The 26847-nt window shown below is 34.9% G+C and overlaps 1 protein-coding gene across 3 annotated transcripts in view; it reads left to right on the top strand.

Moving 5' to 3' along the window:
* Nucleotides 1–26847, top strand: part of CACNA2D1 (calcium voltage-gated channel auxiliary subunit alpha2delta 1) — a 452272-nt gene that overhangs the window by 238018 nt on the left and 187407 nt on the right. For all 3 annotated transcript variants that reach the window (XM_066318753.1, XM_066318754.1, XM_066318752.1), the window contains exon 7: nucleotides 18289–18420. In XM_066318753.1, the coding sequence (XP_066174850.1) occupies nucleotides 18289–18420 (132 nt within the window). The remainder of the gene's footprint in view (nucleotides 1–18288; nucleotides 18421–26847) is intronic.

The following is a 26847-nucleotide window of genomic DNA, read 5'->3' as shown; positions in this document are numbered from 1 at the left end:
ATAGATGCCACTGGGCCAAGTCTTTTTTTTTTTTTTTTTTTTTTTTTTTAATTAGTCTTTGATTCATTTTTTGTGTGTTGATAAATTTCTGATGGTATTGTGAAAGAATAGTGATAGAAGTAGCTGCATTATTATGTTTCCTGCAAAAAGTTCTGCTCCTGATATCCCTATGCAGGTACAAGATTTAGAACCTACATTCCTGCACCTGAGCCTTAGGTTACTGTAGAATACCAATTAAAGGTGCAGCATGTAGCCAGAGGAGTACAAATGGGTGGGTGCTTTGGGGGATTGGGACAAATTGTCCCAGGAACTTTACAGTGAGATTAACTGATGAGAAATAAAGAAAATTTGCTTTAATATGTCATTTCATAGTGTATGAAATAAAATTATTCGAACATTTTGCATATATGTCACCAATCATGATGAAAGGAACTATTTAACACTTCAATTAGGGTAGCTCTCTATGTGACTTTTTTTTTCCCTTTTAAATATGTTTTTAATGTAGCCCAGTAAGTCATTATTGAACTTTTTTCATTGTGAATAATTACTTTCTACAGTTTTTTTAATACATTTGCTAGGGAAAATATTGATTACATTAATTGATAAGATTAATTGTGGGAACGACTCTATTTGTGTAGATAACTTCTGGCTGAAGGAAGGCATTTTTGACTACCAGCAAGACTGAAATGTGTTGTTCTAAAAAATGTATTGCTCCCTACTGTTCTGCTGTTCTGAGATTTCACATGACCTGGAAGAGTTGCCTGCTTGTTCCTTTAGTATTCCAATTTTATCAAGTCCTTTCTTCCTTTTAGTTAACTTCTGCTAATTTCCTTTTTCTGATCTGTTTGCTACTGAAGAATTCAGTGGGCTGATCTCAGGATGCTGTGTGCTACCAAGAGTCATACTGTGAGAGTTAAACAATTTGAGATCAGATTTGTTTATGTTAGAAAATGTGTGTTCTGTTGTGTTTTTGGAGATTAAAAAATAGTGTATTTGTCTTTCAGTAAACACATAGCTAGAGTTTTGCATTTGACCTGTTTTAAAATGTTGGACTCTGTGATGTAGTTATTATGAAATTCTGATGTGGTCTTTCAGTGTTCACTTGGAGAAAATTTGGGGATGTATTTATTTCATTGAGAAAACAGTGGTGAAACAAGGAGTTAAGTCTTAGGCTACAGCTTCTCCACTGTAGCAACTTCTAACTGCCAGCTGTTATTTTTTCTTGTTTTACCAGTATTATATGACTAAAAAAAATGAGTTTCACAATAATAATATCTAGCCAGGCTGAGATTTTTTACTGTCCCTCAAAGATGTCACCACAATGGTCATAACTCAGAGAGCGCTGCACCTGCTCCTTACGTCCACAGTGCTGCTTGCAGATGTGCTGTGCACTGCTACAGTGTTTTAATTGTTTTAATCTGAAGTGAAATTGAGAAGATTTCTGGGGGCAGATGCAGTGTTTAAAGGCTCAGATCTGGAAACCATTAAGATTCAGCATTTTCAGGCCACAAGAAGAATGTGTTTCACTGAGGTAAATGGAAGTGAAGTGATGGGGAGATTAAGTCCTGGGGAAGAAGCATCAATTATTTTTGGAGACATATTTCCTGACCATTGTGGAAAGTTTTGCTTGCCTAAAGGCTTCATAAATAAATAAAAAACTCAGTTAGCCTACTTGTACCATAAAACAGATGTGTATCTCTGTGTGTGTGTCTGTATGACAAGGTTAAACTACTATGAAATCTTAGTTTATTTTTTCTCTCATCAAAATCGGTGGGATAACTGGAAGAGGGGACAGTGTTTGGTGCAAATTCAGTGGTCTGAATTTAGCACTGTAAGAGACACTGAACAAAGTCATCACCAGGTTTTTGGATTGTCTTCCTGAGCAGTTATAACAATAATGTCAAAATCAAGTGTTAAAAATGCTTTTAGCAGCCAAAAGGCTATAATGTAGAATAAAGCAGTGGAAAATCAGAATGATGACTTTGATATAAAAATGAACGTGATAGCTGTGAAAATGATAGGGAAGCGAAAAGCTGTTACTTTGAGAAGATCAATACAAAAACATTCAATAGAAGCTGACAAGCGAAGTGAAAGCTTTTTGCTAGAATAAAATGAATATAAATCAGAGACAAATAAAATCTGGCCTATAAATGAAGGATTGCTGAATGCATACAATCGATTGTAAATAAATATTGATATGTAAACAAATGCAGTGCAGTAACACACACACACGAAAAAGAAAAACAGGGTTCTTGCGAGAATAAGATTAATATGGGAACATGCAAAATAATTAAAATAGAGATCATTGCATTGGAAAGATTAGGGCATGTGATAATGTAAATAAGAATAATGCTATGTAATTGTGATTTTTTTCTTTTATTATTATGATTTTGTTTAAGTTTCTCATTGAAATGTGCTGTTATTTGGTCACCTTGTGGCAAATATTTAGTTCTTTCTTCTTTCTTGAATACCTTTTGTAAGTTATTGCAAGTCCCAGGAAGATACTCGGGCAGTGAAGGAAGTATTTTGGTAAAGAGTTTTAAAGAATATTATATGCATCCTTGGAAGGGGAAGATCCACTTTCTTGCTTTCGATATCATCTCTTTTCAGTGGCTTATACTTTTTTTTTTTTTTTATGAGATTATTGCAGAAAGTCACATCAGCTGTGTTCAAAAAATTCTTGACTAAACTTGCAGACATGATGGGTTTTGAGTGTCTCCAAAGATAAAGGCACAGCTTGAGAGTTAAAAATCTTAGACAGTTCTTTCAGTTGAGTTTTTTATAAATAATTAAATCCTATATCTCAAAAGAATACGCTGTTTGATAGTACTGATTTGAGTGGGAAGCACAAGAGACAGCTTTCTGGACCTTTTTTTTCAGTAGAGTTGAAGAAAATTAAGATGTTCCATGGTAATAAAACTACAAGACAATATTGACTAAAAAGAATGTCTGCCTTTCTTCCACCACCCTGTCTGCTGCTCCAGAGACTTTTGTAAGGGTGCTCTAGAAATTTCCTGTTAGAAAATACACCACCACTCTCTGCGTTTGGACAGGGATTGTCATCTGGGGATTTTGGAGCAATAACTGTAATGACAGAGTTTCAGGAAATGTGTGTCCGTTCTTTGTGGCACCGATAAGTAATTTATTTGATGTTCATATTTCAAACTCACTCCTCTGAAAGCTGGTTTGACTTCTTAACACTAGTATTGACTGAAAAATAATTGAAATATCACCAATATATGCAGACAGAGATATAGAGAAGGAGAAAAAAAAGTTTATACAGTAAATTCTGTTGAACTCTCAATAAGGGACTGATTATCACTAAGCTAAATTCATCTTTTATCTCTGAAGATTAGAATTGTAATAGTGCTGAGATTTCTTTGCTACTTGCTCAGATAAGTTATTTGATTTATGGTCTCTTATGAATGATCCATTAGCATTTTTCATGCATTGTAGTAGTTAAACTTTCCAAAGACAGAAATATTGCTCGAGTGTTTCAGAGCAGGGGGTCAGCATGAAGTCACTAAACTGAACATTGAGGCAGCTGAGCATTGTCATGCCTCATCCCTGGAAGTGTCCAAGGCCAGGCTGGATGGGACTTTGACCAACCTGGTCTGGTGGAAAGTGTCCCTGCCCATGGCAGGGGGTTGGAACCAGAGGATCTTCAAGATCCCCATCCAACCTAAACCAATCTCTGATTCCATGATTACGTAGCAGTTTAAAGAAGAGCAAACCAGAGCTCCTGGGTTAGAACTTCGGCCTGTTTTTCTCTTAAATACACTCTGAAACCTAACAAATAATTAAAGGCTAGCAATGCTGACATAGTGGCTGACAGTGTTAGTGTTCAGTTTTGCTACTCACATTGGGGGGAAAACCTTCCCACCTAGCATTCCAGTATGCGTAAATATCAGGAAGACTACTCACATCACTAAATCTGTATTTTTATGTTGCTGATTCAGTTTTTACTAGGAAATCCCACTGAAGAATGCATTATTTGCAATATTTAGGGTAATAAAATGCTAATTAAATCAGTGAATATAGCCACTGGATAGAATGGTGAACTATATCTTGATTTCAAACCCAAAAATGTAAAAAAGTAAAATGGTAAGCCTAATTTTTTGCAATTTTTCAGAGACAACAAACAAATATTCCAGCTTTTTGGATTTTTTTTGATGCTTGCCTTTTTTTTTTTTTTTAATTATTATATTAATTTATTTTTTTTTTATCCTTAGCACAGTCTTGCTAGATACAAATACCGAAAGCTCTAGGCAGATGAAACAATGTCATAATCAAAATATAAATTGCTGGAATGGGTAATGAAACCCTAGAGTAGGGCTGAACACAACCTGAGGCAAAATTAAGTAGTTTTTTATCTCAGCTTCTTCCCACTCTAGTGTGAGAACTGTATTTTTTGCTTCATCCATAGATTGAACTGCTTACTCACTGTTTTTGAAAACATATTTTATATGTATATGTACACATATCGTTGCCATGTGTTTAAAAAATGTAATATATAATCCAGATTATACTGAATCTTTAAAAATTATTTACTTGCAAATTATGTATATATGCTTTCAAAATAATTTTTTATATGTCTCTACTTGTCTGATGAGGGAAAATACTACAAAATACAGAATTTTTTAAAGGTTTTTTTTTTGTGCACATCAGCAAGTAGCTCTGGTTTAGGTGCTTGTATGGAGTTACTGTTTTGTTTCCTATTTCCTTTCAGGATAATCGGGACTAGTTTTTTAGGTAATTTCATTAAACACTTTTAGTTGTCTCACAAATATTATTCTTGACTTGCTTTCTCAAAACACTGCACTTTTTTCTTCTAATTATAGATATCCCAAGAAAATTCTTTTCATTTTTTGGTATTTCAGTACATATCTGCACACACTTGTTGAGCTAATTTTTCATGAATGTCTCTTCATTTCTGCACCAGGATTGTTCTTGCACCACTTTTCCTTGAGCTCTTCCATTTGCAGTCAGTAAAGTTTCCTTCACTTTTCAGAACTAGTCCTTAGTTTGATCTGACTGTCAGAAATAACAGGGAAAGGGAGGTCAGAGGCAGAGGGATGTTCAGTAGTTGTTTTTACTTTTCCAAAACTGGGAGGACAGTAGGGATTTGAAGGGTATGGCAGAACTCTGCAATAATTCCTGTTTTGCTGCTGATTGAGTTCTTCCCTCAATCCCTGCTCGTGTTGGTCTTAATACATTGGTTCTTCATTCTCATTTTAAATTTTTCAAGACATGAACGATTCCTACCTATTTTATTAGATCATCCTTAACTAAATGGAATCATTATACATTAATAATGAGCTAATTAATCATGGCAAATTGCATAGCTGCAGCATTTGTCTCTTCCATTGCCTTGCCTTAGGGGTTATACTCTTCTTAGGAGATGATGGATAACTTGTCTGCTTTTTCAGTTTGTTGGATGTTGTCACAAAGTGTGAACTGGATGCCTTTGACAGTATTTTATGCTTTGCTGTGGCATAAGCTGTCAAGAAGGGAGACAAGGGATAGATACCCAATGATTACTCACTAGGTCATGCACCTGAAATCTTATTTTGCAAGAAAGATTGTCTTTGGCTATGAAAAAAATTGGTTTTTGTTAGTCCTACAATATTTCTTAAAGTGTTGTCCCTGAAGCAAGTTTGTAGGAGCTTGTTATCCAGAACATTTGTATCTTGCCAGTTTTTTATCTCTCTCTTAGAGGTAACTGAAGGAATAAAATAGTTTTTTGTTTGTTACTGAAAAAAATATGTATGTCTTATTTTAATAAAAAATAAGGAGTTTTTGACATTATTATTATTATTACTACTATTATTATTATTATTTCCTGCCTTCAAAGGAAATCCTTTGGAGGTTGTTTTGGTTTGTGGTTTGGTGAGCTTGTTTGTTTGCTTGTTTGATGTGTGTTTTTTGGTTTTGGGGTTTTCTTTACATTCTGACAATGATAGGAATTCTGAAGGTCAGAAATAAAAAACTACATCTCATTTTCATATTATGCACTGGAATAACATAGCAGTCAGTGGCTTTAGTGAAAATATGTCCATTTGCAATAGGTGGGCAGTCTAAAAGAATATTTCTGTCAAGGAAGCAGTTGGTTTTCAGGTAAGTTCATTGTTAAACGTGTTACAGTTTGTATATCTATAAAAATAGTTTGTTTTTTATCATGCTCAGCCCATCTTGTCAAGTAAGTTGTGTCCTCTCCTTGCAGTTATAATAGAAGATATTCCAAATACATCTGCTGCTACAAATAAATAAAATTATGAGGTGACAGTGTGCGTAAGACAGAGTGACAATCTTGAATGTATGAAGTTAAGTGTTGCCAGTTGACTGTGACCCTTGCTGTTGGAAAGCAAGTTGTTCTCTCAGCTCAGCTAATTTATTTGACCATTATTGTTTCGTGAGAGCTGGATCTGTCTATGTTAGCACTGTAATTCATATCAGAAATGCCCTTTGTAAGAAAACAGCTTGGCCCAAGTTACTGCAGCTGACACTGCTGAGGCATCTCAGAGAGCAGCAGGTGGATTTCCCTCTGGTGCAGCCTAACCAGAGGGTGCACTCTCACAGTGCCCCTGGCCCACATCTGCTGTTCGTGGGCATTCAGGCAACAGCACAGGGCAGGTGTGCCAGAAAATAAAATCTCCAAATCCTGCAATGAGTATTGCAATCACAGCAGCAGCTTTTTCAATATACATAGCTGATTCCATTGCCCTGCACTTCAGGCTGATAACAGGTGAAGTGTCTGAAGCCAGGGTGATGTTAGAAAAGCAAAGTAACGAGTTTCTTACAAGAAGCTTTCTGTTGCTTCGTTGGTTCTTTTTATTGTTGGGCTGGTTTTTTTTTTTTCTTGTTTTTTTTTCCTGAAAGTTATATAAAAAAGAAGTAAAAATATTGTGTCTTTCTTCTTCATTTTTTTAAACCATTGCTGCACTGGGATATTAGCAGATTGGGCCATTATTTCCCTGAAGTACATCCTGAATTGATGCAGAATATCAGATCACAGTGGGATTTAGCAGGTGCCAAGCTGCTGACATTCCATTTTGCTTCTTTCATTTATCAAATATGAAAGTTAAACATGTGTAGAAATGCCTGTAAGAATGAGTCTGAAGTTTGGTGTGTTTCATTATGTCATATGACTCCTACACTTAATTTTAAATCCCAGTTTATACTCTTATATCCTCTTCCTTTATCCTGGGAAATATGGCACTCTGTATCCTTACTCCCTGACTTCAGTTGAAAATAGCTGCTTAAATACTGTATGACTTCAGGGTTTTGTATAGTATATTCCTAACTGATTTGTTTCCATATACATTTTTCCATTCCATAGCAATTGCTCCAGCTGTGTCTGTATTTCCTTAATACATTGGTCTCTCCCTGGTACTGGAAACAACCCATACAGAAGCCTTTAGAAACCTCAAACTCAGCAGCTTCTCTAGTTTTAAAATCTTATGCAGTATTTACTCATTCAGGAAGGATTATGTGCCTCAGTTAAATATGGGAGGCTAAAGTAACTAAAATGTAGTACACTTTAGGCACTTGGGGTAGGTATTTATAACAAGATACAATTCCTTCTTAAACAATAAATAGATGGAAGATAAGATATCTTTCTTCATCCCATTCCAATTTTCTGCAATTTGACTGCCTTGTCCTGTGGTTTGGTATTCACAAAGTAAATTAAAAACAAGGAGACCTTCAGCTGATTCCTAGGGAGCCTGCCTGGAACAGAGGCCAGACAGAGTTAAAAGAATAAAGTAGGTATTTATTAAAAGGCCTTCAAAGGATATGCCCTGGGCAGTACAAGAATCCAGCCATGGCTCTACCCCAGGAGGACCCAGGATGGATGACCAGCCCTGAATTTTCACACTTTTATAAGTTTTGCTCCATTTACATATTGGGGTTAATTGTCCAGTTACAGCTTCAGGTTATGAAGTCCCATCATTCCAGTCTGCTCTCCTCAGTTTTCTGGTGTTTGTACTTTTTGGCCCTGAAGCTGTAATGGTGTCCTTGGTTCTCAGGCTGGAAAAGAACTTTTTTCTTACCTAAGTAAGGTGTGAAGAGAACTTTCTAACACTTTGTATGAAGTTCAGAGTTACATACTAATGCAGTACAGAATCTGGAAGTACGAAAGCTAAACTTAAGGCATCATTTAAAAACAGCACATGTTTTTAAATTTTTTTTTTGTCTGGACAGTGTAGAACAAAGAACTTCTATACTGAGTGATTAAAGCAGCGAATAGAGAAAATTCAGATTAATACATACTCATGAGAGTACCCATGACATGGAAGCAGACAAAAACAACTACAAAGAAGCTTAATTTTACTGTGTTCTCAAGGATCCTTTTGATTTTTTTTTATTTCAAAGGCATTCAGACTCTTATGAAGTGATTTATAAGGATTTTTTTTTTCATTTTCTTAAAACATCTAAAGCAATAAGCCTCAACTCTTAATATTGCCATCTGCTTATTGGATCAGACTGACAAAATACTATGTACAGAGAGAGTGTCTGAACACTGCAGGGTTACTGTGTTCTGAAGATGAAGGATGAAATCAGTTCCCTGGACAGTAAAATTTTTGTCATTAACTTCAGGGAGGCCAGAATTCACTCCAAGAATGGAACACAGTTTGGCATCTCAGAAGAACAGGACTGGGAGTCAGTGTATTTATCCTCATAGTTTAAATACTACAGAAGAAAAGAAAATTAATATGTTTTTCTTTTTGTAAAGGGACAGGAAAAGTTTTTATAGCAAGAAATAGAAATGTCTTCAAAGTGAGAAGCACTACTGTTTATACATTCAGCAAGCTTTCAACTTTCTGTACTCTGTAACCCCGTGATCTTTAAGAGAGAGGTATTTTATTCATGTTCCCTCTATATAATCTGGAGAACAACACCAAACCACACTTACTTAACAGTTGAGGTACAATACCTATGATGATGCTAGGAGCAATGTTCTGGTTTTATGTTCTGAGAAAGTATAATGCAATTGCATTTGGTAAAGATTTTCATCTGTTGGAGAGACTGGGATTTTTTTTCTGGGGTAGTTGAATTTCAGAAAGTATCAGTCCACTTTCTCTTTGGACCAGCCTTGGGCAAATAATAATAAGAAAAACAACAATTAAAAAATGTTTGTGGAAATTTCATTATTCTTTCATTCTCAAGACTCATCCATTGGAATATTGTCCTGGTTTAGGGCAAATCTGGGAGGAAGCTTCCAAAGGGGTCCCTCTAAAAAGCAGATTCAAGTGGCCCCTCTTCCAACCAGTTTGGGAACAGATTTCATTGGAGAAAAGTGAAAAAACCCTGTTTATTTAACAAGCAAAGTGCCTACAGCCATAAAAAATGAATAATATTAAACAATTAAGCCTCTTGCTATTCTGAAGAGATGGCAAATTCAGAAAGTCCTTGTCATGGGGTGTAGGTTGGCTCGCTCAGTCTCTTACCTCCTGGACCTGGTGGGCCACAGGTGTGAGCTCCGGGTGTTTTTCTGGGTTTTCAGTCCAGAGCAGGTTTAAACAATTCCAGGAAAAAGAAAAGTTTCAGTCACTTCTCTGCTAGCTAAAAACTAACTAAAAGCAAAGTAGAGCTCTCTCCTGCTGTCCATGCTGCAGACAGCAGTCTGTGAGAAGCAAGGCAGGGCAGCAGGAGCAGTTTCTGCAAACAAACTGGGCACTGCTTCTCCCCCCTTCACTCCTTGTAACCAGTCTTAAAGGTTCAGAACTTGATATCCAGCATAAACAGAACAGACAAGGGGGGATACAAGCATCACAAAGTCACCCCAGGACAAATATTGAGGAGGAGCAGGAGCTGTCACATCTTTACCAGCTCAGGTGATGAAATAGACATTGTCTCATCGTCATTTTTCTCACGTTTCCTGCTTGTGCACTATATTCCCCTCACACTTGGTGTGTGTTAGATTTCTGTTTTCAGAGATATATTTAAATAAAATAAACCAGCCTGCTGTTCCTTAATATTTCATATATATGGGGATTAGATGAGACTCCATTAACCAAATCCTCTGTATTACTTTAATATTTCTTAAAATATGTGTACTCCATATATTACTTATATAAGAAAATGTTTTTACAGTACACAGTTTATTAATAATTAATTTTAATATTTTATAATATAGACAACATTATGAACTCTATTTAGAAATATATATGAAGTCAATATAAGTATCCATGGTTTATTTGCAAGCATTTCATATTCATTAATTAAATATAAGTGGTTTTACTTAATTCTTGTTCTGCCATTAGCACTGTATAAAAGTGCATTTTTGTGGTTACTAAATTTAAGCTTCTAAATAGACTTTTTTTATTTGTAACAAAGGGTGACGTATGAGAGCAGAGCAGCTTTTTTCTTGACAAATCCATTTCTTAGTCCAGCTACTCCATGTCATTCCTTTAATAAACTGATCAAGCTCAAAAGATCTGGGCTGTTTACTGTTATCTCATAGCAAAAGATCATTTTAGGATATTCTGCTCTAAAAGAGACCTTCTGATTGCCTTTTCTAATTTATTCTCAAGTACTTTCAACCCATTTGTTGTACCAGTGCCATCCTTACTCTTACATACCATTTTGGAGGGTGGGCTTGCTTTCTGATTCATTTTTTTGGTTGCATCACAGAAACTCTGTCTGCTTTGAAAGGACAGATTTTCTGTTCTTCCCATCCCATCTTAGTGGCCATTTCGAGCATTTTGTCCACTTGCAGTTCGTCTTCTTGTCATGGTGGACAAAACAAAGATATAGAATTCCAAGCAATATGATGAGTGGCCTTTATTTAATTGTACTAACACATCTCTAGTTTTGCTGGAGATATGAGTGCTTTCCAGTTTGCCGTGGCTGGGGAGAGGACAGAAGGAAATGTTGATGCATGGTGTTATGCATGTTGTAAGGAAAACTGTAATAACTTTTTAAGAGGTGATCTACATAAAACAACACATGATAGCATCCAGTTCGGAATTAACTACAAGTTTTCAGACTACAATTGAAACAAAATATGATGGAAAACATCAAAATAGTAAAAAAAAAGAAGACCAAAAACAAAAAACCACCAAACAAAAAACAAAAAACAAACAAAAAAAAAACAAACAAACAAAAAAAAACCAAAAACAAAAAAAAAAAAGAAACAAAACAACAACAACAAAAAACCCCCAAACAAACAAAAAAAAAAAACCCCAAAAACTCAAAAAAACCAAACCCCACCAAGTCCTGAAAGCATGAAGTAAGAGAGCACTTTTGCATGAGTTTGTCTGTTCCTAGTCCTTTTCCCCTTCCCTTAACCCAGCTATAGCTTGGAATTTACTGAACTTTTAAGGTGCTCTAGTGATTAGAAAGTTACTGAAGTGGTAGTACTGTGGCAGAATGATGACGGAGTTTAATAAATTATTCCAGAACAGCATTTGCAGACAGTCTTTTGATTGGTTTTATTTGGTTTTGTTAACACCTAATTAATTTTTTTTTTTAGAGAGAGAAGTCTTCATTAAAGATCAAGCATATCTCTGCAGTTACTTTAATTTGAATGTCACTAGGATGTCCTTTGAAATGCTAACAAAAAATTAGAGCAAAGTGAAGGAAGTGCAGAGTTAGTATATGTCGGTGTTTTTTTGATATTTAATCCCTTATATCTCCATTAAAATCATCTCTTTGCATTTTTTGGGTTTGTTTTTTGTTTTGGGGTTATTTTGGTTTTTTTAAGAAGGAATTATTTCTGAATAGAGACTCTACTTTGAAGTAATCTGTAAAACTAATAATGAATAATATAATTATTATTTTATAATAATAAAATAATAATTAAAAATTAGCAATTTCTTAGACTGTGCATATCTCTACAAAATCTGAAAAGTCCTCTAGAACCACTCTAGCGAACAGTATCTCTCACACATTTTATCTTCTTGCCATCTTTTCAGAAAATAACCTTACAGCACTCTATGGTTGACATTGGGTATTGTTCCACTCTGAAATAATTCTTGGCATTTTTTGAGATAAGAGGAAACAAGGCACCTACAGGAAAGATGCACAAATGCTGTTGTCAGCAATGGGTTGCAGTTTAGAGTATGGGTGTCTTTAGTGTTTCATAGACATAAACAATTTGTTGAAAAATTATGAGCGTGTACTAAAGAGTCTGTGTCTCTGCATTCTATTAACTCTTTTTTGTTGAATTATAATAGAAGCTTATTTCCATCTTCTGTTCTTGACATTTTTATTCTCATTTCCTTCTCCTGGGTGTTATTTTAATATGATTTTACTTATTATACACAGAGATTGTTCTTCTCTGCCTGTCGGTACACGGCAGCAAAGCCAGCAGCACAGAACATAGAGCACTGCTAATTAATTTACTTGATTTGACACAGACACAACAGTATTCTAGACTTCAGCAACTTCTTCATGGATGTATTTATAGAAGTTTCTGGGACATAATGTCAAATATCTAATGAGGAGTGGAGAAGTTCATTTTAAGAAAAAAGTACATGACATTTTATCTTTTATGCTTTTAATTGCAAGTGTAAAATATCTGCTCTATAGATCTTGAAATTATTTGATCCAGTAATTGCTCCATATATTAAAATTTGTATTTTAGTACTTTGGCTTCCATTTGTCATTAAATGTGTATTACCCAAACAGTTCTGATTATCTAGTAATTTTAAATTATGATATGTTGGGATATGGAAATGTTTCTTTCAAAGCAAGATTTTGTAACAAATACGAAGATATGTAATATGTACAAGATCTGGCAGAGCATCACATAAAGTAATGATCAATCCAATTGGAAATGTCACCATAGAACAACTGTTGTTTGCTAAATTCAAAGACCTATTTTTGCTTTTCCTCCTTTGCTTTGAGTGAAAAGGAATCATTGCCTTGGCATTTGTATATATTTTTTCTGATATAGGTTGGAAGTCTAAAAGTGAGGGTGGATAAAATACTACCCAGTTCCCTTATCTCTCAAAATTTTTCTATTACTCTCCTTTAACTGTTTTCTAATCATCTGTAAAGTTTTGTTGAGTTGGACACTTTCCTATGGTTTTGTATAAAAAGCATAAATATCTAAATTCAGGTTTCCAATGCCACTCAAAGAACTGATTACCTCAGAGAAAATGTTCATTTTGGAGCCATTATAAATATTTACTTTGTTTTGGCCTTTTTGCTATTGCAAGAGAGAAGAAGCTGACCTATAATACACATCTAAGTTCAAAGGGTTGAAGCTCAAGTTACTGCTGGAACAGTTTAAATTATATTTGGGAGTTATGTAGAAAATGCATGTGTTTGTGTGTATATACATGCAAATATATATACTAATAAAGACACACATATGGATAAGCCAGTGCAAAAAACTAATTTAAAAGTACCTTGAAATAAAATCTCCATTCCTTCCTAAGAAGGAAGTAAGAGAAGACAGAAGTGCAAATTTCCAGTGACAGTGGAGAGTGAATAAAATTCTGTGTAATTTAACATAAACATGAAGGAATGTAATCTTTAAAAAAAATTGCTGAGACACACAAGTCATAAAGAAAACTAGTTTATAGCTTCAGTGGAGTTTCTCTATTATCTGATGAGCATGGCTACAGATGGAAGTGTCTGTGTCTGCACACTTACATGCAAAAATATGCACTTTCCAAAGTATTGTCACTCTCTCCCCACTTTTAAATACCATAATATTTGATTAAAAATATATATTTAAATCATAACAGTTACTGCTCAGTGTTATCTTTAAAGAAATCAATAGGTCAACTTCATTAAGTGTAATATGGAAGGGTAATACATTCCAGACATTGAAAGAAAATTAATGAACTGCTTAGGAGCTGCCTTCTCTCTCCCCTGTGTCTGTGTAGCTGCCATGTCAGGGAACAGCAGCTCACATATTTTCAGATATGGGAAATAGCTCTCAGGCTTTTCAAATAAAGTTGTTCTCTGTCTTGCATGCAGGCCAGAGCCTCTACATTGAATAAATCATCAGAAGCGTATTCCAGTTCTTTTAAAGAAGGCACAGCAGTGCTCCCTACTTTTTATTGATTGCACTTGTAGGAGAAAATTGAATTCATTCTTTGTCAAGGCCCCTAAACCTCATATTATAAAGAAGGAGGAAAAAAAATGAAAAGAGGGATAGAGTTCAGTGGAATTAGCCACAAAGAATGATCTTTCATGTTGTGTGATGATGAATTTTATTTTTTCATCTTGCTTGTATCATGTGAAAGGTAGCAGCTGATGCATTCTGAAGAAGTAATCTTCAAAGACTTCTTTTAGCAGAATTGAAAATAAGCTTATTGGAGAGTTTTATCCAACTAGATTTTCTGCCAATTATCAGTCAAAAGCTCTTTGTTGTATCTAAGTTAACTCAAGGAAAGACAAGGAGATATACAGAAATGTGGCTGTAACACCTCTAAACATTTCATTTAGTAAAATGTTTTTTTCCAAACAGAAAATAATTTTTCACTGTATAAATGAGGTTAATATAAACTATGTCTCCAGTTAAGGTATTCTGACAGGTGCTGTGTTCTATACTATGAGCTAGTGAGAGTACCACAGCTTTGATTTTTATGTGCCAATTGAGAATCAGGATGTTTTTATAAGGGACCATTTGAAGAACATTTTTTTGCTGATTAGGGTTTGCTTGCTTTTCTTTGGAAATTTTCAAATCCTTTGCTGTAGGCATTAAATCAGAGCTCAGGTATTGGTTTGAAGTTGCCCATTACCAGTGATATTGCATTCCAAAATAAAAAAAAGGGGAAGAAAAATCCAAGGACTTGATTTACAGCTTGTTTTTTAAAGTTCAAGGTGTATGCTTTAGCAGAAAACCTTAATAGAAGCTGTGGAAAAAACACTTAGAAAAAGAAACCATTCAAACAAAATTTCCCAGCACCTTTTTCCTCATTTACTGATCACTGGACTAGTTAACACAGATGTGGGTGCATTCTATATCAATAGAACATATACTTTTAGGTAGAATGATTAAAAAACCCAACCAACAACAACAAAATAATTAAAAAACCCACAAAACCCAAACTAAACCCGCCCCCCCCCCCCAAAAAAAAACAAAACCACACACCAAAAAAACCCTAAACAAACAAATCCCCCCCCCCAAAACCCATGAATGAACAGTTTCCTAGTTTGAATTACAAATAGCAAACCACTCTAAGAATGATTGCTTTAATGATCACATAATCATTTATTTGCATATCAGTCCCACCAAATAAACTGTGTTTCTGTTCCAAATACATTTTTTTGTCATAATGAGAAAGTGAATTAAGAAGGTGATGTATGTTGAACCTGTCATGTGTTACAGTTTATTACAGAAATGAGACTTGGGCACTTAACTGTGAATTTCTGGGGTGCAGGAATATCTGTTTTTCAGTGCCTGACAACAGATACATTACAAACTGTTAGTAGCCTTTTCTCAGATTTATTACATTTTCCTTCTGTTAAGGTGCTCTGCTTTTGTTGCTTTTCTTGAATTCCACATTATTAATTTTTTAATTCCAGCTTCATGTCTTGGGCCATTTGAGGGTTTTGGTTTTTTCCCCTTGCTGCAAATTCTTGGATATTTTTAGGCTACTGTATTTGTCTTCAGGAGGAAGTTATAGAGGAGGAGGAGGAAGGGGAAGGTGGGACATAAATAATATCATAAAACTCTTAAATCTCACTGTAAAGCATCACTTCCCCACAAATATTACACACAAGATCTAGTAATCCCAATCTCTCACTTTATAGCCTAATCACAACAAGTCTAATAAAGTGCTAAAATTATCAGTTCTAGTATACGGATTTGGCACTTCAGTATTTAGTTATTTTACTATCTGTAGACTGTCTCCTTTTTTTTTTCTTTTTTGTATGTATTTATTTGAGATATATATTTGATATAATGATTATGTATGTGCAGAGGTGTGTGCATACATATGTAACTCTTTGCAATACGTTTTTGTGTGATGTTACAATCACAGAATCACAAATTATGCTAAGTGAGAGCGGACCCATCAGGATCATTAAGTCCAGCTCTTGGCCCTGCACCCTGTGCCTTTAGAGCATTGTCCAGATGCTTCTGGAACTCTGTCAGGCTTGGAGCTGTAATCACGTCCCTGGGGAGCCTGTTCCAGTGCTCAGCCACCCTCTGGATGAAGAACCTTTCCCTGATGCCCAACCTAAACCTTCCCTGGCACAGCTCCCTGCTTTTTTCTCGAGTCCTGTCACTGGGCACTAGAGTGAAATGAGTGATACCTGTCCCTCCGAATAGGAAACAGTAACACAAAAGGAAACAAAATCAAGCTGAAAATATCTTGTCTAAGTAACAGAGCTTCTAATGACTTAATGGAGCCACTTCTGGAAGCAAGATCTGACACAAAGTCAAGTTTGGAAAGTCCGTACATAATCTGTAATTGCACAGTGGGTCAAATGGGATGCAAGGCATAATTGAACAGTAACCATTTAAAAATTATAATTAACATCTCATGGTGCCTCAGGGAATTTTTCTTCTTTAAGTAAACATATATTTATTTATAATTATCTACTTGACACAAAGAGAGATATATAATACAAGCTTATTGCTTACAGGAAATCTCAAGAGTTGGAAATTTAATTTGATATTTCTTCAAAAAGCTATCTCTTGAGAGAGTAATATCTTAAAATTACTCTGAGAAAAACAGATAAACCTTTCTGCAAAATACATGGTGTAGCAATTTTCTCCTTAACCTTTAAAAACAAGCTTATAAAATTTAATGTTGTGATCTCATTTCTGTAGTATCTTTTAAGAGCCTTGCTTTGGAAATGGGCTGTAAACTTTTAACTTTCAATCCATCCGTGCTTTTATCTTTTTTTTTTTTTTTTTCATTGTAGAAGGGGTTAGAAGGTGGACCTACAAAAATTTTGCTGTGTAATGCCACTCAGGTTCCTTAAATGTGAACTGGTTTTATTTCAGCTTGACTTGCCCATTTGCAAGATGAATTTTCTTTCCTGTGTGCAATACCATAACGTAAGCAGGATCTCTACGACAAGTGGCAGTTTTCATTGGATTTATACCTACATCTTTAGCACCTTTCAAAAGTTTTTTCTTCTAGGTTCCTTTCAACTCTTGGATTGCTTATCTAGGTGTTTCAATTTAAGAAACATTGCTTACAATCCCAGTGTGCAACACAAAAGGGAGAATTAGCGACTAAACCATCAAACAGCATTTCAAAAATAAATGTGCATTTGAAATTGCCTAAAATTGGGGGCATTGAGGGAGAATTAATGAAACTCTTACAACTGATTGAGGTGAAAAGCTTGATTTATCATAAGCTATATCATAAGGTGTTTTGTGCCACAATAAAATTTCATTGATTACTCAGTCTAGTCCATTGCTTCAGTAGTGTAGCAGTGTTCATCATTTAATGTTCAATTTTAAAGTTTCCCAGTGTATATCCTTCTCAAGAAGGTATAGAACATGTTAAAATATTCCATAATATGTTAAAATATTCCATAATATTTTATGTTAGTTTCATTACATAACTGTGGCAGAAATGAATGATGGAGTTTAATAAATTAAATGAATAATAAATGAAACATAAATAGTTTCATTACATAAACTATTTGATTGATTAAAACAAGTATTGGTACAGGACAACTTTATGAATGTAAGTTTCTGTGTAACTTGCAACATATGTTTAGCTGAGATGTGATTTTTCTTGTATTTTAAATTAATTGTGGAGTTGACCCAACTCGTAAGTGTTAACATTTACTTTGCTGTCCTTACTGTCAGGGCCCAGATCAATGAGCATTAAGATCTTTTTAGTGTGTGCTAATGAGCACTGCTGTTCATGCAGCCCCACCTTAATAACTCTAGCAATAACTCATCAGTGTCTTTTTACCATATAATACTTTCTGAAAGGGAAATATTTGTTACGTTTATGTTATACCTTCTTTTGTTGATGTCATTCTACTTGGTCCTATTGCAGTGCACTGTAATTAGCAAGCATCAACTTTATGTGCTTGCATTTATTTCTTTATTAACAGTCTGTGATTGGGAAGTGTCATTGGAATGACATCTCAGAAATGAAGTATTTGTAGAAGATATTGTCTGTGCAAATAAACTAAGAGTCATGGCATGCAAATAATGCAGCCAGAAGAAGAGAGTGTGGGGAATTTAAAGAAAATGCGCAGGGAAAGGAAGCGTGTTTCTTAAAATTTAATTTATGGATTAGTTAAATTAAATCTTATCTCTTTCTCACTATTCCAGCTTGCTTTTTGTAGCTGTTGCTTCCCATGTCAGGATATGACTTTCTAATAACAAATTTGTTTTGTGTTTGACAGCAACGATCGTGTTAAATGAGCTCAACTGGACTGCAGCTCTGGATGATGTGTTCAAGAGGAACAGGGAAGAGGACCCCACTTTATTGTGGCAGGTTTTTGGTAGTGCCACTGGCCTCGCAAGGTATTACCCAGGTAACTGAGCTGTCCTAGACAACTGTCCTGTGCCATATATTGCATTAAAAATATTCTGCATTATCTGTGGGCAGTGAAATATAACTAAAAATTGAGGAATTTTTTTTTTCATAGGCAGAGTTTCTTTATATCAGAATTACACACTCTGACATAAAGCTAGTATGAGAAGGAAGGAACTGGGAATGAAATATGTAATTAGTATTTTCTTTTTCAGTAATAAGAACAGAAGATCACGTCCTTTGAAAAGCTGGAGAGTTTAATTTTATCTTTTCTAATTTTTTTCCTCTATCTTGTGTAAACGATCACTTGAATATTTCCAAGTGAGATTTTTGTACTTTCTACTTTTAAAGATAGTGACCTGGGAAGTCAACATCTAATCATATTTAATATCAGTGAAAATGTGAGTGCACCATGGTATGTTCATGTCTCTTAGAATCCACAACCTCTGACAGGTACATTTTTGCTATTAGAGCTAAGGTCAGTTCAACTTGATTACTTCTGCCAGCATGTTTCACCAAAGAATGCCATCACTTGATCACACTAACTAATTTAAATAGATATTTTATTATATTTTATTGTATTTAGATAATGAGCAGCCTGAATTTGATTTTTGTTGTTTCCTATTTAATGGAAAGCCTTGTTTTATGGCAAGGCCTTTGCTGCTGCTGCTGTTGTTAAGTGATGCTCTTAACAATGCCTGAATAATGTGTCCACTGCACACAAGACAGTTGTGTGAAGCATGTTGACTCGTGCCTACAACTGCCTAAGGAGGAATCCTGAGAACCTTTCTCTTCTGTTTATACAAGATTGTTTGTGTTTCTGAGGGCGAAGGGGATTATTCTAAGGCTGTTATTGTATCATTAACACAAGTGCTAGCACAGGCAGAGAAACTGCCTCAGGCTACTTTACAGGAAGAATATTTCATAGCACTTGAATCCTGTTTGTTTTGTCATGCTGGATGATCATGAAATAAGTACAAGGGGATGTTGAAGAAAAAAAAAACAATACTGAAAATGCTAATTCAATATTTATTTTGTTTTCCAACTCTTCCAATCCTTTTTTGGGATCTATCATCATGTGTAGGGTTAGCGTTTGTCATGGCTTACTATGTGAGGTTTTTCTAGTACTGAAAAAGAATGTTTCTTAAATATATCTCTCTGCCAATCTCTAGGAAATAATATTTCACTTGAAAATTATTCCCATAGATTCTTATATCTCATTAACCTGTCTACTCCAGTTTTTCACCAACACAACATAGGATCCTCAAAATCTCTTAAGAAACCTGTTCTTCCTTAAAACACCTGCATAAAATGGGAGAAACTTTTCTCAGTTTTGCAGGTGCAAATGTTACTTGTATATACTTCATCTAAACACAATTTTCCATTTAGTGTAAAGCCCAGATGCTCACACCTGCTATTTATTCCATAGTTAATTATTTAACAGCTGTCCAATCCTATCAGAACATAACTTCATAAATCCCTGAGTAATCCCCCAATTTTTAAATGCTGGACATACACACAGAGTGTGGAGCATTCTAATACTCTGTGAAGTTTATGTGTTGTTTTGTGCATCTGCTTCCCATTGTAGCTCAAAAAACCATTTCCAATGGCTTACATTTTAGGTTTGTAGAATAGGTCTTTGTGCAAGGTTCTCTATCTCTTGTTGTAAACTTTTTCTCAGTTTGCTGACACAGCAGATCTTCTGAAAATTAATTCAGATTTCATACTCTAAAGTGGATGCTTTTCACATTTGCATTTTGAAAATTATATTATAGATTGTAAGACATTGCTTTATTATATTAGACTTTGGTAAGCCTATTTCAAAGTGATGAATTTTCCATAGTGATGATGTTTGTGAAAAAATTTGGAAATACCAAACCCCACAATTAATATGCACAGAGACTTCTGCTCATTATTATCTGAAACATATTCACCCAACTTTTCTTCCCATGTTAAAAAAAAAAAAAAAAAAAGTTCAGTACCTCTAAGTGACAAAGGGCATTTTCAAACTGAGTTTTGTGTATTAATCTTTTTTATTTGCTATTGTCCCACTTCTTTGAGTCATGGACAAGTGATGTACCCATCACTTCTGTTCCAAGGAAGCCCTTGGGCTGTCCTTTTCACCATAGTAGCCAACAGCATGAAGGGATCTTTCTCTGAGCAGCCCTGCCAGAAGAAAGTACGTGTAAAATATGAATGTTTGAGCCACCAGCATCTCAGTCTTCCCCTATCTCTTTTGGATACATTCTTCTCCCTAGACTTGGGGTGATGAGACCACAGTATCACCTTTATCTTATCCCAAGTTCCTGCTACAGCCCAAATTGCAGTGAGTAGCTGTAGCTGGGGAGGGATGGGCAGCTGTGCAAAGGTTCTTAGATGATTTTAGCAATGTTTAAGTCATTTACCATTTCACTCTCCCACATTACCATCAATATTCTCATTAGTTTCAATGGCAGCATATTTTTGAAGAGAAATGCTAAGCTCTGTTACTCTACTGGCAATCATCCATTTTGATATGAAGATGCCAAGAGCAATTTTGAGATTTCTATTAGCTACTCTATGAGCTCTGAACAACTCAAGAGTAAGTAAACAGTAATTGAATAAAAGAGCTCAGAAAAAAATAGAAAAGCATATAAAGCACATGGAACTTTTAAGGATATAATATATGCTCATCCATATCTTTAAAGGCACAAATAACAAATTAGTCTTTCATCCATTGTAAGACCAGCCTTCAGTAACCACAGGCCACTGGGAAAAAGGTATCCTTAATTCAGAATTTCCTTTTGATTTTACTATAATAAAAAAATTTCAACTTGTTATAACAATTGAACAGACTGAGTCATGAAATTGTCAAGTCATTGAAACTTAAAAATATGGAAAAATTATTAATTTTAGATAAAACAATATTTAAATAAATTTAACATTATTTTAAAACATTAGAAAATTACATCCTTTTTTCTGCAACCAAACAGTTTTCCATCATTAATGTATAACTCAAGAGTAAGAGCCGGTATTCAAAAGTGCCTTGAAAGGAAGCTGAAATGTATTTTATGCCAACATGACTGAAATTCAGTATTATGGAAAGAGTAAACAATACCAGAGGAGTTTCTTAGATAAAACTGAGAGTCACTAAGTTGAAAAGGTGGATTCTATGTGATGGGGCAAGAGAACACAAATTATTATAAATGTTGAATTGCTTTTGTCTTAATACTAGTAGATGTACATCTACTGGCCTAATTATTTGACTTTAGAAGTCTAATTCCAGAACCCTGTATTGGCTTTTAAGGTGTCATTTTAAGATGACCCTTGACTAATTCTAGTCCTGACAGAGGGTTTCAGTAGTTTTTGATTCAAAATAAAAGCAGTAATCTGGCAGTGTTTTATCAAGGTCATTGAAATTAGCAATTCATTCTAATCCAATTGAAACTTTTTCTTTTTTTTTATAAATCTTGAATCCATTGCCTGTGGGCTCACACGTGTAGAGTTTTGTTGGTGCTGTGTAGACAGAAGTACATTTTAATATACATCAGGTTTCAAATTTAATTTATAATTAACTATAGAGCACTGGACAAATCTGTTACTCAAAAATAAATTAATTTAATTAAAGTAGTTTAATATGATTTGACCAATATTAAGTTACTTACATTTTGTGAGGCATCTATCCAGGTAATTTAAATGCAAGGTTTTAGAAAGCAGCTATCTAAAAGAAGAATTTAATTTTTTTTTTTTGGTGGCTACTTGAAAGTGTAGGTATAAAGTAACCACTTCCTCTTTTAATCATGAAATCCTTTTTAATTATAGACATAATTAGGATTATAATTGTTAATCAATGTTTCATTAAAATACTGCAATGGGAGGCGTATTATTTTCTCTGTAGCAATTACTAATTAAACAAACTTTAAAAAAAACTTTGTAATTATGTGCCTTTTACCAGATACTACCTCTCTCTTTGTTCATTTTGTTGGGGTTTTTTTTTGGTGTGGGTTTTTGTTTGGTTAGCTTCTTTGGGGAAGTGTTTCTTTTTTTAGTTTGTTGGGGTTTTTTTCTGGACTGCAGACAGCAGATATTTCCAGTTAAATATGATACAGGAAGCTTTCTAGTTACAGTAATAAATCTACTTAAGAAAAATTGGTTGCATAGGATAACTCAAATAATACAGTACTGATTTAGATGAATGCTTATTAAAAAACTCAGCAGCACTGACACAGCTCTCTCCGGGAAGTACACTAAATAATAATTTTCCCAAGAGTTGTACTAAAAAGGGTAATATTGGTAAGGAGACTGATAGTAGTGATAGTTTCAGATCTCAGCTAGTGAGGTACAAATATCCGTAACAGTGGCATGATGGTGCATGAGTAGATTCAGCATCTTTTATGAGGAAATGTTGAAACAAGGCTCAATGGGACAGTAGTGTGTCCGCAGTGACCAAAGAGCTGAAGGTGGGAATGTGCCACACTTGGTCAAGATCCTAAAAGCTGAGTCAATTCATGACAGAAATAAAACTGCGAAAGAAATACTGTCCTGTCCCCAGCTATTCCAAATCTTTGCAATTCTACCTGGAAATTTAACAAGGGCCTGGGAAGTTCAGCTGAAAATTCGTGTTCACAATATGGTATTTCTGGCAAAAGGTGTGTCTCCCAAGCTTCTGCATAGATCTGTGACTTCCCTCTGTTGTCTTTGTGGAGACTTTTTCTTGGGGGTCTTTCACAGAGGAAAAATCAGAGTCCAACCTGCAGCTCCACACCCTTCACTTACCACATAATCTTGACACACCTACTTGTCCTTTGACCTTACCTATATTAGAGAAGAATTCTTACTTTAAGTGTATCTGATCATGTCTTAATCATGTACAGAGGTGTTTTGTAAGTTCATCTGATGCCTGAGCTTAAAGATGCATCTGTGTTATTACACAGGAATAATTAGGGTTTTATTGGAATCCTTTAGACAGCCCCACAGTGTGACTGAAGGGACAATATTCTCTGGCAGCTTTTCCCAATGGACAGCACTGAATGCTGTTTTCTTCCTTAACTGCTACAAAGTTCTCCAGTTTTGTTCCAGGAGACTTTAAGTTCTCAGAGACATCAGGATTATTTTGTGCTATACTCCATGTCATATATATGCTACATGGCATATAAACCACAAGTTTTCATCTGCAAAACACTTCTGGTTAAAAAACTAATAAAAACATTATTGTCCTCATTTTGCAGATAAAACAAACATGTATAGAGAGATAAAAGGGCTTCTTCAGTGATCCTCTGAAGGTTAGATATTCAAGCTGGGGGTATGCATAGCAACAATTTTTTTAGTATTGAGCATGCATTTATATTCATTAACTCATCCTTAAATTCAGTTATAAATATCAGCAGGTCTGACAATCTCCTCTGGATGTTTGTAATATCAGTATTGGAGAGTACAATGAAAAGAACTGTTGTATTCTTCCCTTTTTTTACTGTAGACTTACCTTCTACTTAGTCTTCCTTTGTTTATCTATATAATAAATAGGTATAATATGATGGAAATTTTAATTAATCAAAGAAAAAAATCTCTTTGCATTACTCATGCCAGTGTTTTACTAGGATATTCATATGGAATTTCAGCTTAAGTGGTATTAAATAGAAAAATTCTTAGATGAAGAAAGTAGCACTTCAGTGATGATTTTCCAGAAAAATGATCTTGTCCCTAAAATCTTCAAACTTTTGGATTAAAAATATGGAGAGAACAGAGCTATCTGAGTAAGGATTATCTCTTATCCTTCATTAAAATAAAATAACAAAACAAAACAAACCCCAAAAACCAAAACTAACCTGTTTCCAGATGTTAGTGAAGCAAGTTTCAGTTAGAGCATACCCTGCTTAGACAAATTAATAATAGAAGAGCTTTAAAAATCAATTTCTAATAAAATAAAATGGTATCTGCTCAAATGAAGAAGTTGCTGTGCACAGCTGCTCTTGTGTTAACAATTAATGGCAAGCAATAGTGGTGTGGCCATGATATCGAACTCTCCAGAGAAAGTAATTACTGAAGCAGATACTAAGAGAGTGGAAAGCCAAAAAAATCCATACAAAATGAATCAAAAGCCTTGAAAAACTGAGAACTTCACTCTTTTTTTTGTAAAAGGTTTTATATTTTATGGCTGTTAGTTCCTGTTAACAGCTCAATGTTTAAAGGAGCCTTTAAAGTAGACAAACAAAGTAAAACCACAAACACTTTCCAAGTGATGCAGCTTATAAATTATCAATTAGTGCAATTAGTGTGTGTGAGTTGGAGACTTCTACTTTTTCATAGAAATAGGCTTCTTTGAGGGTTCACTTTTTTTTTTCTTTTTTTTTTTTTTTTTTTTTTTTCTTTTGAAATCTGGGAGGGAGGAACAGGAACTGACATAATTTGGATCTAACCATAATCATCATAGAATTGTTGGTGGAAAAGACCTTTAAGATCATCAAGCATAGGCATCAACCCAGCACCAGCACCACGTTCACCACTAAAACAGGTCCTCAAATGCAACATCTGCACGTTTTTTGGACTTCCAGGGAAGGTGACTGACACTTCCCTGCACTGCCTGTATCAATGCTTCACAACCCTTTCTGACAAGATTTTTTTACTAATATCACATCTAAATCTCCCCTGGCACAACTTGAGGCTGTTTCCTCTCATCCTGGTCCCTGGTTACTTGAAAGAAAAGATTGACACCCACCTTACTACAGCTGTGTTTCATGATATGAAAATTCTTGCAGTAAGTTCAGTTGTGGCTGCTTTTTCAGAACTCATGTGCTGAATTTTGCAGTTACACAAGTAGATCGACTGAGTTACAGGATAACATGCTATTTTTAGTAAATTAATGAAAGTACATACCACATGCTCACCGTGCCTTTGTGCTGAAATTCATGCCATCTCTGTGTCTTTATGATACAGATTTGAATCTTCAGTATTTGCTTTTATAGGAGAAAAATGAAAACAACAACAGACCAAACAAAACAGCCTGTTGCTTCTTCTTCTCAAGCTCTGATACCCCAACTCTCTTTGGGGACATGGCTGTTAGTCCAGGTGAAACTAATGCAAGCAACACATTTAGGATGAAATTCACTTTATACATGCAGAAAGAGAAAGGTTTGCCTCTGAAATAAGATGACAGAAAGAGGTTAATTTAAAGTGGCAGAATGCAGTATGTATTGCACATTCTAAATGCTTTTGGGGTTTTTGGTACATTGGGACCAAAAATCAATAGATTTGTTTGTGTATGGACTGTTCCCATATCAAGTCATTGCTTAACTTATTTGTGATAAAACTGAATGCAGTATTGCCCATAACATAATTACCCATTACCACATGGGTAATGCATTCTAAAAAACCTCAAGATTATTATCCTCTCTTTTCTGTATTGTGATAGTGCTGTGAAAGTTACAGGAGACATTGCACAGACTTGTATGTGTTAGATAGATTTTACTCGAACACATTTTAAGGTCTTGGCAAATTTCAGTTACTAGGAGAAGAAAATCATAAGGGAATTGCTGCATTCAGACCTGACTGAACTTCTGGTGTGGTAGCAGAGAGTTGCTCAGTAATGATCTCTGTCTTGGTAGGATGATACTAACCAGTTATTAATCCAAAGCATCATTATACAGATATCCTGAATACTAATTATAGCAGTTGAAAACACTTTTTGATGATTAATGTTAGGGTCTTTTAAAGTTATGACTGTTTCTTTTTTTTAGTTACCATTCCCACCTTTTACTGATAAACAGCAAAGGAATTCTACAAAATTGCTGCTGCTACACTGAAATTCAACTGACTTCTTTCTGAGTAGAAAATTGAAGAGTATCACCTTTCTCAAATAGTCTGGGCTATCACGTTTCTGAATTCAGGACTTTTTTCACAGAAGTTCACTAAAAGAACTATGAAATACCAGCAAAGTATATGCTGTAACTTGTCCCTTTGCTCCATCTGTGGAAGACCTTGCTGAATCTGGCTCAGGGAATTGAATAATCTGTGGCTTTGATTGTTTTGAATATCCAGATCAATGTTAATTTGAGAGGCAGCAAGATAAAATTTGGAGTTTGAGTTAAAAAAAAATGATGCAGTCTGGGATTTGATAATTGGTATTTGTTATCTATCTTGTTATCGGCTTTTAGGGTCTTTTCTTGATTGTGTTAATAATGTAAAGGGATGTAAAGCTGTTAATAATTCATCTCTGCCTCTCTATTCCTTGCACATGCATACCTAACCAGTAGAGCAGGGCAGAACTTTCAGGAGAGTTTCCCTCATGACACTCACCTATGCCTCTGGAATCATCTCATGAATTCAGAATGGGATGTTGTAGCCAAGATCTGCCTTTCCTAACAAATGTTTTCATTTAGACTCTACCCTTTAACAGTGTCTGTAGAGAATTAATTGATTCTGCTTGTAATCAACAAGTGTGAGAATTACTACT

Source organism: Sylvia atricapilla, chromosome 5 (assembly GCF_009819655.1).
Source record: "Sylvia atricapilla isolate bSylAtr1 chromosome 5, bSylAtr1.pri, whole genome shotgun sequence".
Lineage (NCBI taxonomy): Eukaryota > Metazoa > Chordata > Aves > Passeriformes > Sylviidae > Sylvia > Sylvia atricapilla.
Note: the sequence above shows the minus strand (reverse complement) of the source record. Positions and strands in the feature narration are given on the sequence as shown.